We start from the raw sequence: 17,161 nt of genomic DNA, 5'->3' as shown, positions 1-17,161 counted from the left end.
TTTTGGGCAGAGACCCTTCTTCAGGACTGAGTAGGAAGGGAGAAGATGCCAGAATAAATAGGTGGGGGAGGGGGGGGGAGGAGAAGGTGACAGGTGAAGCCAGTGGGTGTGAAAGGTCAAGAGCTGGAGAAGAAGGAATTTGATAGAGGACAGAGTGGGCCACAGCAGAAAGAGGAGGAGGAGGGGACTCTGGGGGAAGTAATAGACAGGAGAGAAGATGTAAAGCTAGAGTGGGAAATGGCGGGGGAACTAATTTACCAAAAGGAGAAATTGATATTCATGCCATTAGGTTGGCGACTACCGAGAGAGAATTTCAGGTGTTACTCCTCCACCCTGAGGGTGGCCTCCTTTTGGCACAAGAGGAGTCCATGGAACGACACGTCAGGACGAGAATGGAAATTTAAATGGCCACCAAGAAGTCCCGCTTGTGTCGGATGGTGTGGAGGTGTTTGACAAAGTGGTCCCCCAATTTACATCAGGCCCTATCAGTGTAGGGCAGGCTGCATCAGGAACAGCAGACACAATAGATGACCCAAGCAAATTACCAGGTGAAGTGTTGCATCGCCTGGAGAGACTGCTTGGGGCTCTGAAATGGAGGTGAGGTGAGGTTGGTGGTGTATGGATAGGTGTATCTCTTAGTCTGCCTGCAGGGATACTTGCCAGCAGGGAGATTTGTGGGGAGGGACGAATGGACAAGGGAATTGTGAAGCGAGTGATTCCTGTGGGTATTAGGTGTGGGTGGAAGTAAAGATATGTTTAGTGGTAAGACCCCTTTGGAGATGGCTGAAGTTACGGAGAATGATGTGTTGAATGTGGAGGCCGATGGTGTGTATTTTAGGACAAGAAGAACTCTCTTACTGTTAAGGCAGCAGGAAGATGGGGTGACCATGGATGTATGGGGAATGAAGGAGATACAGATGAGGGAAGCATCAATAGTGGAGGGAAGGCAACCTCGTCCTTTGAAGTAAATACTGTAATTGTTTTTTAGATTTCATTGCCACATGTTGTTCCCAAGAAGTGCCCATATCTAAAATGCTCTGAGAAGGGCTCATTGCCTCAAGAATTATTGTGAACATAACTACAGTGGAGGAAATATTGCAGTTAGGAATACAAACATTCACCATTTATGAATGGTTTCTGACACATGGCTAAATCCATTGAGTTAACGATAGTATTCTCTAGATACATTTCCGTGAAGCAGGAGAACAAAGATAGCAGAATTTGATGCTGCACTCTTAGAAGGATTTGTATCAAGGTCAACTGCTATCAATGCCTGAAGGCAGTAGCAAAACAATTTGCATTTAATCACCGAGCCTGGATTGAGCTGACATTGAACGCTAAGGAAATGGTCATCTAGGAAGCTTACAAATTTTTTTGAGGTCTGAACATTGGATCCAATTTAAAAACGTGAACTGCAACTTTGCTATGTTTACCAGCAGACTCATTCTTATAAAAAAGTAGAGATGATAATCTGCTTGATATCTCCAAGGAATGTCATCTACTGGAATCTTTGAAGATCGTTTTTATTCTCCCAATTAAATATGTTAAGCTTCCAGTCTTCTAAGTCAATACTCCAAGCCAGTGAATTAAGTGAATGACTGAGTACGGTAGTTTTCTGGTGTTATGAAAAGTACGTATCTCAAGTTTGTATAATATCTGTTTAGTCAGCAGTATATGCCATCTTCATTAACAGAGTATGACTCTATTTACACTCCAAAAGCCTCATTGGTCTCATGGAATATAAACAGGCTGTTACTACTAATGAGTGTATGATATTGAACATTCAATTGACGAGAGTATTCATTTAAGCTTTCTTTTCTGTTTCAGGTATTCCAACAAGTGGTTGGCTACCGGTATCAATGAGATAATTAATAACAGTTTAGATGATCCAAAGCCTGTTGGAAGCATTACTTGATCAATTGATGTACACAGTATATATGATGTATCGAGAGCAGAATGTTACTGTAGAGAAACAAGCCATTTAATCTAATGGTTCAAACTCAATGATTTTCTTTTAAACATAAAATAACAACCTTAATTACTCTTGTTACATTTTGTAACTCCAAAAATTATCCAAAAGAAAAACACAGGCAGATCAGAGTAAACATGTACTCTTTGGTTTTACTTTTAGCGAAGCGCACACTAATCACGTGGCAACATCATGATGTATGTATTTCATGCATTTTACATCTAACCTGTAATGATTTATTTAAATAAAGAATACCTAATCAAATAATATATTTACAATACTACTCTTAATTGCATTTATGCATTGCACCTCAATCGCTCTGTTGTGAGTTTGACATTTTCACTTCAGTTTTCCTGCTCTGACTAAATTTCTATCATTTTTGCCTCCAAGTCAGAAACACATCTTCAAATGGCATTCCAAAGGTTTGAGCATAAAACCTTACACAATCAAATGTAATAGAGTTAGAGGTTCAATTTTACAAATGATCAATTTAAATGAAAAGATGCAAGATATCCACAGAGCTATTTTGAGGGAATTATCCTTGGTGTCCTGACAGCTGGCCTATCAAACAACAAACATCCATCAGGTCTTTATAGCATTGCAGCTTCTGCTGCTTACATGTTGGCTATATTCATTCCATCGGTTCAAGGAGTGGACTTCCAGGCTATTTCATTGGCTGTAAGTCACCTTGGGATAGTTTGAGATCATGAAAAACTCTGCAAAGTGGCAAGTTTTCACATTCATCTATAACATGGGAGATAAACACAGCAGCTTGCACTTTCAATGTAGTATAATTTCCCAAGGCACTCATCTGGTCTGTAATCTAATGAAAATTGACTGAACTAAATAGGATGATAGATAGGATTTATTATAGGATAGACAAAGCTAGAGGTTTGCAACACTTAAACAGAAACACTAACTTATAGCCAATTCCACATTGGTTTTGTTCCAACTCTACAGCAACTTAACTCATTAAAATTCAAGGCATGATGTTAAATGAATCTTTCATGGAAATTTTATTGCAAACAGTGATTTCTGGAACAAATTTATAAAACTAGTTGGACATTCTGTTCCATCTTAAGTTTTCCTATATTTCCAAAACTAAATGTTTGTGCAATTTTGGCAGGTGCTTACCTGTTTATTGAAACAGAACTGTTTCACCTGGGTAGTATCCAAAAGGGGGAAGCAAACATTTTTTTTTCTGGAAACTGTATTTCATTGCTTAAGCGGTGAAATAAAGTTCACATAGTTACCCCATGATCCAGGAGCTTGAAAATGTCCCAACTATTTGAGCAAATCTACTCACACAAAAAGATGAAGCCTGTGTACACATCACTCAACTTGCCAGCTCCTTCCTGCCCTAATCCTCTCTCAATGAAGAGTAGTGAGCAAGGGGATATAACCTCCAGAAGGTTGCAATCGCATGCATTTGATTACTGTCCATTGTTTGGGTCAGCTTCAGTGCTAAGCAGCCTCTTAAATTCAACTTTTTAAGAATATCTACCATGCATTCGGGAGAGGGTTTGATAAGGCCAATGATATTCTGTGAAATCTCTGGTCTGAATCTTTTCTCGTACCTGGCTGTGTTTCCTAATTGGTTCACGTCTGTACATATCAAAGGAAAGTGTAAGAGACAAAGGTGCAATTTCAACCTAATCTGCCTTGAAAATATAAAGTCCTACTTGTTTTCTACCAGGCCGGTTTTGTTAGACTGAACACCAAGGTATGATTACAAAAGCTTATTCAAAGTAAACGGAAAAATAATAATTTGCTGGTGATTCAATGTGTCAAACAGGATTTGTGGATGAATGATGTTTCAGGCTGAGACCGTGCATTAGGTGTGAGAGTGTAGAGGGAAGAAAGCCAACATATGAACATGAGAGGAGTGAAACAGGGATGGTAAGTGATGGGTAGAACCAGATCAGGCTGGGTGGTGTGGTGGGGGGCGGGGGGGGGGGGGGGGGAGAGAAGAAATTGGGGCTGATGGGCACATGGAGCCAACTGGGTGTAGTAACTCTTTTGGTGTGAATTGAAGAACAAGAAAAAAAAGTCATTTCAAGACCGTCTCAGTGACTTATTTTTGAATTGGTTATTCAAAACAATAGAATCATTTTGAAGAGTTTATTGACTGGTTGCAGAACAACCAGGTAAGGAATCACCAATGCCCTTTGACAGAAAATCCTACAAGTAGTGAATACAGCTCAGTCCATCATGGGTAAAGCTACACAGAATGCTGTCATCAAGGATCCCCACCACCCAGGCTGTGGTGTCTTCTCACTGTGGCCATCAGGAAGAAAGTACAGGAGCCTCAGGACCCATACTGCCAGGTTCAGAAACAGTTATTACCCTTCAACCATCAGGATCTTAAACCAAATGGGATAACTTCACTCACCCCATCACTGAACTGATCCATAACCTATGGATTCACCTTCAAGGTCTCTTCATCTCATGTTCTCAATATTTTTTGCTTATTTATTAATTATTGTTATTATTTGTTTCTTCTTTGTATTTGTAGTTTGTTGTCCTTTACACATTGGTTGTTTGTTGGTCCTGTTGGGTACGGTCTTTGATTCTATTATATTTCTTGGATTTACTGTGTATGCCCGTGAGAAAACTAATCTCAGGACCGTAAATGGTGACATATATGTCGTTGTTGAGTAGCTCGCCGAGCTGGCTTGTTAGCTTGCAGACATTTCATTACCCAGCTGGGCAACATCATCAGTGCAACTTCAAATGAAATGTTCGTCTTTTATGTGTCCAGTGATCACTCCATTTGAGTGTGTAGGGTCTCTGTGCCATTTCTATTGGTTACTGATTATGTACCGGTAATCCACGATTGGTTCTTTAAAATCCGATCAGGTGATAATTGTTGCCCGGGCTGAGATAGTTGATTGTTATGTAGGATTAATGTTCTCCTCATTGATTGATGCGTGTAATCAGGAATGAATTGACTCTTGGCTCTGTACTGACTACTTGATGCTGAAGTGACAATTACCAACATCCTCAACCCGAGCTACAAATCTTTTCCAACATCTTGGTGACATATATATACTTCAATAATAAATGTATGCCAAACTTTGTGACTTTGTCATAGGTAACTTCAACATAAGTGTCACATACAGCAACAAGAGGGAAGGGAAAATACTTTGTTTAAGTAAAGTTTGTTCAGAGATTAATGTAAGCCAGGTTAATGGAGAACTCATTTCATCTTCAGTTTGTATTATGCACCCACTTGAACAGGGCAAGAGCACCTTGGTTTAATTCACTGCCCAAAAAATGGGCACCACCAGAATCCTCCCTTAAGTGACATTTTAAGTGTTAGGCTAAAATAATATGGAGACAAGAACTCTAACAGGGTCAAGGCCATCACTTCATCGGTACCCTGCACAATGCCTAAAATGCAAACACATCACTTAATCATATCAATGGGCAATTACATTAGAAATCTGTAACTAACATTATCTTATCTATTCTATCATCTGCAGCCCATCAAATGTAAACATTTCTTATTTTAATCTCAGTTGAAAAACTTCTGTTTCTAATGAATAGCAACAGTCTCAACACAGATTGCTGTTGAAATTGACAATGGAGGTTCCACACACAGAAGAGCTTCAATGAATTACTACTCAATGCTTTCGTGAATACACTAATTGTTATCCATCACTGAGTCTCCCACCAACATCTTATTTAACAATCTTCTGTAGATGCATTTTATCAAAAGGTTAATTGTAATTTAATATACATATATATTAGGTGAACATAATCCTCCAACATCTCCTTAAAATATTTAATAAAAAATACCCAAACACGAGGAAATCTGCAGATGCTGGAAATTCAAGCAACACACACAAAATACTGGTGGAACGTAGCAGGCCAGGCAGCATCTATAGGAAGAAGCACAGTCGATGTTTCGGGCTGAGACCCTTCGTCAGGACTAACTGAAAGATTCACAGTAGTGAATTTAAAAACGCAAACACAAAGAATCTGCAATTGCTGGAAATTCAAGCAACACACACAAAATGCTGATGGAACGCAGCAGGCCAGGCAGCAGCTATAGAAAGAAGCACTGTTGAGGTCTCGGCCCGAAACGTCGACAGTGCTTGTTCCTATAGATGCCGCTTGGCCTGCTGTGTTCCACCAGCATTTTGTGTGTGTGTTAATAAAAAATACCTCCATTCTGAAAAAGCTTTTGTTACTCCATAATAACAGTGGTTCTCCCAAACAGTGCTTTCTTACATGCATTTGTGCTTTCTTTATTTAATCCCTAAAATTAGAGCTAGGCTGGAACGGAAACAAATATTCAGTAGTAGATACGACTGCAGAACCACAGCATTTACTTTCATTCCTCTAAGAAAATGACAGGAAATTTGAAGTTTTGCACATGTAGTCTAATACAGAAAATTCTGATATGACATTTGCAAGTTCCATACCGAGCCTTCTCCAGAACAATCAAGTGCAATTAGAACTGACATGAATTACAGCTATTTACAAACTAGGCCACAATACATTTGAAAATCTAACATTTGCCTAATTCACAGCCCTGAAAAATAACTTCAGGCATATGTATTGTAATTCTTTTCCCCCAAGTTATCAGACTCCTCAATACCCAGCGCCTGGACTGACACCTTGCCCTACTGTCCTTTTTATTATTTCTTGTAATGCCTGCACTGTTTTGTGCACTTTATGCAGTCCAGTGTAGGTCTGTAGTCTAGTGTAGCTTTCTCTGGTTTTTTATTACGTAGTTCAGTCTACTTTTTTGTACTGTGTCATGTAACACCATGGTCCAGCAGTTATGGTCGAAATGACAATAAAAGTTGACTTGACTTGAATGTTTCAAAATAGGGAACCAGAATTTGCTATCAGCAGCTTGCTGTCACAATCCACCTGAACTTGTGATGATCCATGTGGTAAGCATTAACACACCTGTTGCAGATTCCCCACTGTCAACTTGGAACCCTTAGCTGGCCTTGTCCTCAATAGCAAAGCTCTATGTTGTGATACCTGGGGGGGGGGGGGGAATCTGGAACACCACTGCCCATGAAACTGAGAGGTGAACTTTATATACACATCGTTGCTTCACAGCTACTCCTCTCTATTCAAAACGGTGCACCTGCTCTTCCCGTCCAAGGTTTGACAGGTGATGCCTGTCGACACTTGTGAAATGGACCCAGAAGCTCAGGCACTCAGGCAACAAAATTGCAGCAGTTAGGCAATCTGGCTCACCAATTTTGTGTGTTTACAGCCTTTCAGTTACTAGCAAAATCATGCACATCTTCCAATTTTTATTCAGTGACCATAGAACACCGAACAGTGTAGCACAGTATGGGCTCTTCAGTCCATAATGTGATGCTTACCTACATAAAGCTAATCCACTATCAATCCAACCTTTCACTTCTATTCAGCCCATAACCCTCCAATTTTATACAACCATTAGTCTTTTAAATGACCCTATTGTATCAGCCTCTACCGTCAGTGCGTTCCAGGCTCCAACTACTCTGCAAAAAACCTTCCCCTGAAGTTTGCTCTAAACTTTCCTCTAGACAGTTTTTAAAAAAAGTGATTTGAAATTCACTCCTTGATTTGCTCCTCCAGCATGTGTGAATGCTCATCTGGCTTGGTGACAACACAGTTGGAGGCCAAGGATCCTGTTGAACTGTTGACTGAATGCAGCAGGCAGCGCAGAAGAGAAACCTTCTTTGAGAGCAGTGGCAAGTGCCGCGGCTTCTCTGCAGACTGCAGATTGTGGGCCAAAACTTTCCCTGTACAACTCTGTTTCAAACTGGTGACAGTACACGAGTTCTGATGAAGGGTCTTGGCCCAAAACGCCAACTGTTTATTCCTCTGCATAGATGCTGCCTGATTTGCTGGGTTTCTCTAGCATTTTGTGTGTATTATTCAAGATAGCCAACATCTGCAGAAGCTCATGTTTAAGTTGATGACAATACAATTAGTTTTGACAGGACTTCTCATTTGCCTCATTACCTCAACAAAGATTAACAATATCATATCAGAAACACTGAATTCAAGATCTTCTTCATCAATACATAAGCTCAACTCATCTTTTCTTGCCTTAATCTGTCAGATATTTTTCTGTCCATTACAGCCTTTGCCCAAGCTCATCTTTTTTACTAGATTCTTTCTCAACTTCCTTCTTGCCCCCATTCAAACTAAGCTAGTTCTTTGGACCAACTTCCCGTATTCTCAATCCTATTCCCATTAAAATACTGAACATTTGAACTTTTTCTTTAAATGTAGATCCTGTTTTAGCTGATACTATTAATAATTCTTTCTCCACAGGACCTGATCTCCTTCAAATCTTCATCATCAGCACCAAAGTAAAAATTATCCTTTGTCACCTAAATCCTCACAAATCACTATCCTCAGATTTCTTTTTCATCTTTAAGTTGCTGTTGTTTCCAAAGACTGCGTCCTTTTAACCCTAGACCTTATGGCTGAAATCTTCTAATCAAGTCGACTTGCCAACCACAGGATCCATACTGAAGTCACAGATTATTTCCACTGCAACTGTGAAAAAAAATGTAAATTATTTCTCTTTGCCTTCTCAAATCTGTCTGCATTCACTGACAAGTTTGACCTCACCAATTTCTTCAAATGGCACTGCATCAAATGGAGTTGAACTGTACCTGCTGGATTCTAACACAGTGGATTCTGGTTAATTGGGCCATTATTTAATCTGAGCAGCTACTTATTTGGAACAACACTGAAAGAACAAAAACTAATCAAGAAAATAGCCAGAATTCCCTTTGGGACCCTGTGCCACTTCATTGGGACAGGAGACTGTTGCCGAACAGTCTCTAACCAGCATCGGTCACGTGCAATTGTGTGGATGTTAGACACTACGTCATGCTTAGAGCGAAGAGTTTTTAGGTTGTGTCTGTTGCATGTGCTTGCACACTGGTAGTTGGCAAGAAATAAACATTAAGACAACTCCAAACTGTTTTGCTCATTGCGGTTTAATGCATTAGGGCTTGAAGGTGGCAGAAACGCCAGCGGTGGAAATAAAACAATCTCACTACTTCAGCAAGCTAGGAACTATGAACAATTTGAAGGTATCGACAACCATCTTCAATGTTATGATGAAAATGAAGATTTGGAGGATGTAATTGTCGAAAATTGTATGAAGGAAGACCATTGTCTACACTAGGTGTCCGTGCTGATTTTGTTCGTTTACAGTCAATCAAAATAACACAACATATACTGGATTTGTCAATAATTATTAGGAATTAACACAATTTTATAATACCATAGTAGTATTGATAGTGTTCTAATTTGTTCAGCATTTCATTTAAATACACAATTTGGTACTCAGTTAAGCAGTAGTTGCCTTTTTTGTACCTTTTTAATTACTTCCGTGAAATTTTGGCTAATTGGGGCAGCAGCTTATTTGAGCCAAAATGTACTGGTCCCATTGTGTCCAAATTAACTAATCTGGTTGGAAGCAGAAAGTAGTTCCTTTTCCCTCTCTCACAGCACTACCTCCGATACCCCATGAAGTCCAACACCTGGCCCTGTAACTACATCTCAATTATAAGCTGATTTTCAGGGATGCCACCTTCTCCCTCTGACTTCTCCCCTTTCCTTCCAGTCCTGAAGGGTCTTGGCCCAAAACGTTGGCTGTTTACTCTTTTCCACAGATGCTGCCTGGCCTGCTGAGTTCCTCCAGTATATTGTGTGTTGCACAAAATGGCAAGTCTGGATTGTATTTTTTGTCAGTGTAATTGTGGCAGCTAGTTACTGCCAGGAAGCACTGGCCAGTATCAGTGGCCACATATAGGCTGCCAACCACCAAGCCCACCACACCACTATCTCTCTTTAATCAGTTAAATATGGGCAGAACATAAAGTCAATGTCTCAGATCACTGTCACAAGTTTCACTCTGTATGCAACAGTTCCACCACTTGCTCTGGCAACTGTCAGAAAACAGAGCTTTTTTAACCTTGGTATTAAGCATGGGCCAGGGATGAGTTTTCACCAGCATCCACACCTTCAAAACTGTCTGTTTATACCTCTGCAATTCTGCCACAGTCTTAGCTCAATTACTGCTGAAATCTTCATTGACAGCTTTACCAATTCTTTTCTTACTTATTCTAACACACGTCCAGGACTCTTCCAGTTTATTCACTTATAATTGTACTAATCTAAAACAATAAAGGCATTGTACAAACAGTAGGTTATTGTTGGCATCAACAGTTCCAGTGCACAAAACAGAACATGTGGCTCAGAAAGACTTGGGTGTCTACTTAACTGTTTTGGAACAACTTGAAGTATGAGAAAATTTAGTATATTATATTTTTTCTAAGTTTTTCAAATTTATACTTAAAGAAAATAAAGGAAACCATGTTTTCAAGAAGCTTTAAAAGGTTAAAGGCCTAGAATTTTAACTAACAATGAACATTTGAGAAGCAAATGGATGCAAGCCAAAATCATTACAGAACTATGTACTCCAATCCTATGCAATTTTGCAAATAAATGATTAGAAAAGTAAACACTGGGTACTAACTATCTCATTTATTTATACATTAAAGAAACATTTGTATTGTTATCAAAAGTTAAAATTTATGTACAACTTTACCAGTGCAAATGCAAAAAGTATTCTTAGTAATTGAAATTTTCTACTTTAACTAATAATAACTACAAAAAAAGACTATTTTTACAGCTTATATGAATTTTGCTTTTGGATTGCAGCTTTATAAATGTAGGTATTTTGCCTATTATAATCATCTATCACCTATCCAGAAAACAAAATCAACAATATGACAAATTCAAGAATAGACAACATCATTAAAAATACACATAGCAATGGAGAAGTTTGAGTAAGCAACTGCTATTATTCTTGCTACCAATTTAATTGCAGTTTAATATATTAAAGTGCAGGTTTTAATATTATAAATATCCAATTTAGTCAAACAACCAAAACATCTCTGAAAGATACCAAAATAAAAAAAATCAAAAGCAATACACTAATTTTAATAGAATAACTTAAATGATGTTGCCAAAAATGTACATTATTTACTTACAGCATTGTGAATTGCCATCATGTTTGACATGAACATTACACAGAAATAAAAAGGCAAATGTGGATAGGAGAATGGTAACTCTGTATACACAAATTGAGAATGTCTATTGTTGCACCATCTGGCTGCAAGAATCACACAGTGGGTACTCCATGAATAACTACACTCAAATTGTGGAGGAAAATACCTCCTTTGAACAAATCCTTTCACAAATTATTCTTGAATATTTCATTAAGTGATAAAGTCTCCGTGATAAACCAGAAACTGCAGCAAGACATTATTTTCATCATTCTTTACAGGTTGAAATTGAACAGTTTGTGTGTATACAACAGGTCATGTCATAATTCGAATGGTTTATGTGCATGCAACAGGTTATATCATAATTAACAAATCAACACTTAAGTAAATTTCAAGATGCAGATATTTGCTACACTTTTTGCCTCCTCTCGACAAGCCCATGATGTCAAGAGCTTGTGTTAATGAAGTTCTTAGTTACATGATGTTCAATTGGGTAGGGTAATGTAATTGGTGGAAACAGCATCGAGTTGGGGTTCACTTTAAGAGGCTGTTCTGATGCAATGACGTAATTAAATACAGATTTTCACTGCACTTTGTGTTCAGTGTTTGAGTTACAATAAATGAATTGCTGTATTTTTTTCTCAAACATAAATGCCTCCACCATTTTATTTGTGAAAACTTATACTGATGACCCTAATGCTCCAGGACGATTCCAGAGTCATTGATCATTTCAGCCAACACAGTCCATTTCAAACTGCCGGAGTTTGGGGAGCAAAATGCCTCTGCTTGGTTTGTACAATTTGAGCCCAATCCACGCTGTGAGAAATCATCGCAAACAATACCAAGTTCTATTATATGTTAGCGTTGCTCTGAAACTCTGCAACAGTGGTGAGCCTATTAGAAAACCCATCTGAATACGATATATACCAATCGCTGAAAACTCACTTTCTACAGCCTTCGGAGTACTGGAGTCTGAGAGCACCACACAGTTGCTCTCCTTGCCCAGCTCATCGATGCTAAGTATTGGAGCTAATGAACCACATGCTCTCTCTCCTGGGAAATCACCATCCTTGTTCTATTTTTAAAGCACTCTTCATGCAGCAAATGACTGATCAAGTTTGCATAGCCCTCATTGATGCACCCATAACTGACTTGCTAAAATGGCTGATAGTCTACACTCAGCTAGGCAGGAATGCATCATTTCTCATCCTATCTCTACCGCAGTAAACCTGGTCAGCAAAGCTCCCAACATAAGGGCACCTGCAGCTGCGAAACAGACAACACTGGCCTGTGTTTTTACCATGATCGCTTTGGTACCAATTCTAAGAAACGGCAACTGCCTTGCAGCTTCAACAGTGCCAGTGCATCAAGACATCAGAGGTCTGTGAACACTGTGCGTTCTAGCTGCCAGGGTTGTCTATTGTTCATTACGGACACCCTTTCAGGGCAATGCTTCGTGGGTGACGTGGATGCTCAAGTGAGTGTGCTGCCAGCATCGCCAAAGAGCGACAAGACCTCGCTGGAGGCTGCCAAGGGCAGCAGAATCCAGATTTGGAGGATTCCACTACCATGCCCCTGGCATCGCAACATGATAGTGTGTGTGTCAACACACCTCTGGATGAGCCAAAGGCAACAGCTGTTCCTCTACCCGTGGAACATAGGACCCGAGCTGGGTGGCTAGTCTGAAGTCTGGCCAGGTTCACAATCTCAGTTTTATTGAACTCTGGTGGTGGGTGGGGGGGGGGGGGGGGCATGGGTGCTGTGTAGGGTAATGTAATTGGTGGAAACATACATAATTCACAGCCACTGACATCCAGTTGGGGTTCAATGTAAGAGGCTGATCTGAAGCCAAGACACAATTGCATAAAATTTTTAACCGCACTTTGTGTTTAGTGTTTGGATTACAATAGATCAGTTTTTTTCTTAAACACCTCCAATGTTATATTTGTGAAAACCAACAACTGCACCACCATCAAACTCTGACTAAGCCACTTAGTGTTTTTGGCGACCTTGCTTTAGATTCCAATTACCAGCATCAACAATATTATTTTACATTAAAAACTCATTTTTGAGAGACTAAAGAATGCATTTTTCTCATGGGCTTATAAATTATATTGTTTACTTCTAAATTACAAATGAAATATTTTAACCTTCGGTACAGGTTTAAAACAATTAGCTTAATGGTACAACTACTAGTAGCAATCAAATCAGGTTGTTTAGTTACATTCTTCTGATTGCTTAAAAGGTTAATTGCCTCAGACCAGTGTATTAGAGAACATAATGTGAAATATTCAAATAATAAACATGAGATTCTGCAGATGCTGGAAAGGGAAGGGGGAAGATGCTGGGGGGAGGGGAAGTAGTTAATACCTGGCCCCGGGGGGGGGGGAGAAAGAGAAGAGTCAGAGAGTGCAAACATAGATTTTTAAGAAAGTTGAATACCTTTTTATTTTTTTACAAAACTCAGTTTTTCAAAGCAGCACAACAAAGATAACTAAAACAAACTGATCAAAGAAGACAACTTAATTAGAAACAAACACTTCATATTGAACCTCAGTCAATTCATTGTCACCTCCTTCAAATAGGAAGGAATCAGAAGGAGGCAAACACTGGACTTGAGTCAACACTTAATCCTTCAGCAGGAATTTATTTCTTACGCATATTATTCCGTTGCCTAGAACATTTTGGCCAAATATAAAATGAAGTGTTTATTATATACGTTTTCTGTTTTACATAAAGTATGGTCGACTATCCATAAATCTTGAACACAGTTAATATCAAATTTACTCACATGTATTTTAAATTCACTAACACATGAACAATAAGCTCATCTACCTTCATTCAGTGGTTTACCTTACCTGGAGCATATCCTGATGCTGCAGTGCAGGCTTCCACATCAGGGAACTGAAATACCCTGACACAAGTGTGTAGGATCTCACAAACGCACTGCCCGTCCAGCAGATCACAACCAGATACCTCCGGGCACAGGTTATGTTCAGGCACAACGTCCTCAATGAATTCTATTTCTGCAGAAGGAAGAAATAAATTTAACTTCAGATGTATAGTGAAGCACAGATATTGAAGCAATCGATCTTTTAGGGCACATATCAGAGAATCCAAAATCATGCTTCGCATCTTCAACTGTTAATTGAAGGACAAATACTTCAAAAGTTAACGATGTCAAATCCTGTCCTCAGCATATTTATTATGCCTCCAAGATTCATTCCTTCGATTTCAAATGAATTAATGAATTTTTGAGGCAGGAGCACAACCTGAGGTGACTAAACCAAAAGAGATGAATTTCAATCCAAAAACATGCCTAATTTGATTTTTCAAGCAGATATTCCACCTCATTCTTTTAAAAGTAATTTAGATTTGTCCTTTTCATCTGTCTGTTGCCACCCTGCTGGGTTCCAACTGCTAACTCAGCAGACAAATTATGCACAGGCATGGCTTTTCAGTTACATATGCAATCTAAGCACTTACTTAGCTGGTACCAAGGATAGCAATTGCAATCAACTCTTACTTGGTCTGTTATCTTCTCATTTATGGCTATAAATTAGTAAGAAAAAATGTCGTAAAAGGGAAATGGAACAACTGACATTTGACATTTGGCATGAAATTGCTGGGCACAGCTCACCTCATCTCAGACTATCATCCTTGCCCACTAAAACACTGATATGCTTGGGGAGCTGGAGGCTATATTTAAACTCTCTGACTGCTTAAATCCAGCAATCTACCTCGACTCCAGGGATGGCTGATCTACAATCAGCAATTTTGTTCATTTGAAAGGAGGCTCTAACCCTCCAAAGAAAAGTGTTACCGTAGTTTAAATAAAATACAATTGTTTTTAGTCATTTGTGTGTACTTTAGCTTTCCTTGGTATGTACTATAGACCAAGTGAATAGCCAGAGACTTTTTCCCAGAGTGGAAATGGCTAATTAAAGGGGCCATAATTTTAAGATGATTGGAGGAATGTCAGAGGCAAGTTCTTTACACAGAGAGTGATAGGTGCGTGGAACAGCCTGCTTGGTGTGGTGGTAGAGGCAGATACATTAGGGGCATTTAAGAAACTCTTAGATAGGCACATGGATTATAAAAAATTGGAGGGTGATGTAAGAAGGAAGGGTTAGACTAATCTTAGAATAGGTTAAAAAGTTGGCACAACATCTTGGGCTGAACAGTCTGTTATGTTCCATGTTCTATGTTTAATGATTTTAATTACATTTAAGCATCTCTAAGCAGAGCATTCTAAAACTGTTCAAAGGTCTTTCACGCCATAGAACGGTCAAAGTTGTTCAGGCATTCAAGAGAAACAGTCTCAGCTGCTGTTTGTCACCATCTAGAGCATCACAGGGTGCATCTCAGGTATGGATTGTTAGCTTGATTCAAAACTCCACATCTGGAAAGGTAAGTATGAAATGGCTACCACCACCATGGAATAGCCTGGGCACCAGCCAGGTCCAATAGCCCATAACTTGGTTGTTTTGTGTTTGATATCTACCTTGTTAAATCCCACATCATCCACACATTTGAGTCCAATCATATGCTTGCACTGATGAAACAATGTGCTACCAGAATGATGAGATAAACCATCGTGACATCAAACTAGAATTATGAGACTGGCATTCCTGCAGGAAGTGACATCTTCTCGAATCAATGCACACAAATCATTCACACGAATATAACCACATCAAAGCTTTCCTCTCCACCTCAAAGAAAGACTGCCAACAATTTTAATGAAACCAGCACTTCTTTAAAGTTTGGACTGTCAAAAAGAGTTAGTTCAGCCTTTGCCAACAGCTTACAAAAAGCCTGTGTAAAGTCTCTGTCTTTCTCTGTTATAACTACTAGATGCCAGGAGGCCAGGTGTTAGGAAATTAAAATCCCACTTTAGGCCTATGACTGGAAGGCAGTCAGGGTAAATTATATGCTGCAGCCAATAAATTCACTTTTTAAAATATATATATATTTTATATATATATATTCAGCATACTGTTCAGTTATGCTGAAGTAGAAATTAAAATGTTAATAACATTTTCTAATAAAATCCAGATGCATATATGATTTACGATCTGATTTTTCTGTGAAATCAGTTTCCCAAGCAATTAAGAAATCATTGCTTCTTACTGGTCTTTAGCTAAACCTGTAGAAGTGCAAATACATTTCCAACTCAGGGTGTGCAATAATCCTGGCTGGTGAATGGAAAAACATAGATACCCACTTTTCCTCCTGGCTGATCTACATAGTTCAGGTGTACTGCTGGGTGAATTTGCTTCCTAAATAAGCTCTTAAACTGGAAAGAAATAAAAGTGCATCTCTGGGACAGAGGGGTTTGCTGGCAGCTGAGAGAAGCCTATTGACTACAAAGCTTCAGATGATCAAGGAGGCCAATTTAAAAGATTCTATTGACTGTCAGTGAGATCACCAGACCACTGATGTCAAGCAAAAAGTCTTAGCTGGGATTTCCCCTTCTATAAAGAAGAATGAGAGTTGCTAGAAAACAAAATGGCTGTGGGTGCACCCATGACAAGAATGGATAAATTCACGTCCTATGGTGAAACCACAGGAAGTAGCAGAAGACTCTATGAAATAAATTTGCCTCTTTTTCCAAACTGTCCTAACTTAGGGAACTTGAATTACAGAGCCTGGCAGGAATTTACTTGTTGAACCTCAGTCATTTAATTCATGGATGGCAGAAGCCAAGTTTGTGGAGTGGTAAGTGGCACCCAGGATCCTCTACAGTTACATCAGTACACACGCCCATTGTCTTAAAGTGGAACCAGCTGCCACTGAAACAACCCTGCAATACAAATGAGACACTTTCTAAAAGGAGTGGGACTGCAAGCCAGTGCTGAGGAACTGTTTCAGAAAGAGCACATTGCCTTTATTTTCTTCTTTGTACTTCATCAGCTTGAGAATAGGCATCCTGAGCAGAAATAATCTCTTCATGAAATTCTGCTTTCCTTACTTAGTAAATGGGGGCAGGGGAGGACAAACAGTGGACAGCTATTAGTAACACCTTTCAATTAAAAAAAGAACACCATCAGAGTATAAAAACAGAACATAAAATATTATTTAACAATTCAAACCATACCTGGCTGTTCTTAAACTTTCCTTAAAAATGAATTACTTAATT

General features: G+C 39.1%; 1 protein-coding gene across 1 annotated transcript in view; it reads right to left on the bottom strand.

Moving 5' to 3' along the window:
• The window catches only part of LOC140725143 (cysteine-rich motor neuron 1 protein-like), a 221,512-nt gene that overhangs the window by 150,310 nt on the left and 54,041 nt on the right, over nt 1-17,161 (bottom strand). Inside the window, exon 2 of the mRNA XM_073040211.1 lies at nt 13,881-14,048. Coding sequence (XP_072896312.1) covers nt 13,881-14,048 — 168 coding nt within the window. The remainder of the gene's footprint in view (nt 1-13,880; nt 14,049-17,161) is intronic.

This window comes from Hemitrygon akajei, chromosome 3, assembly GCF_048418815.1.
Source record: "Hemitrygon akajei chromosome 3, sHemAka1.3, whole genome shotgun sequence".
Classification (NCBI taxonomy): Eukaryota; Metazoa; Chordata; class Chondrichthyes; order Myliobatiformes; family Dasyatidae; genus Hemitrygon; species Hemitrygon akajei.
This window is presented reverse-complemented; position numbering and strand designations above follow the sequence as displayed.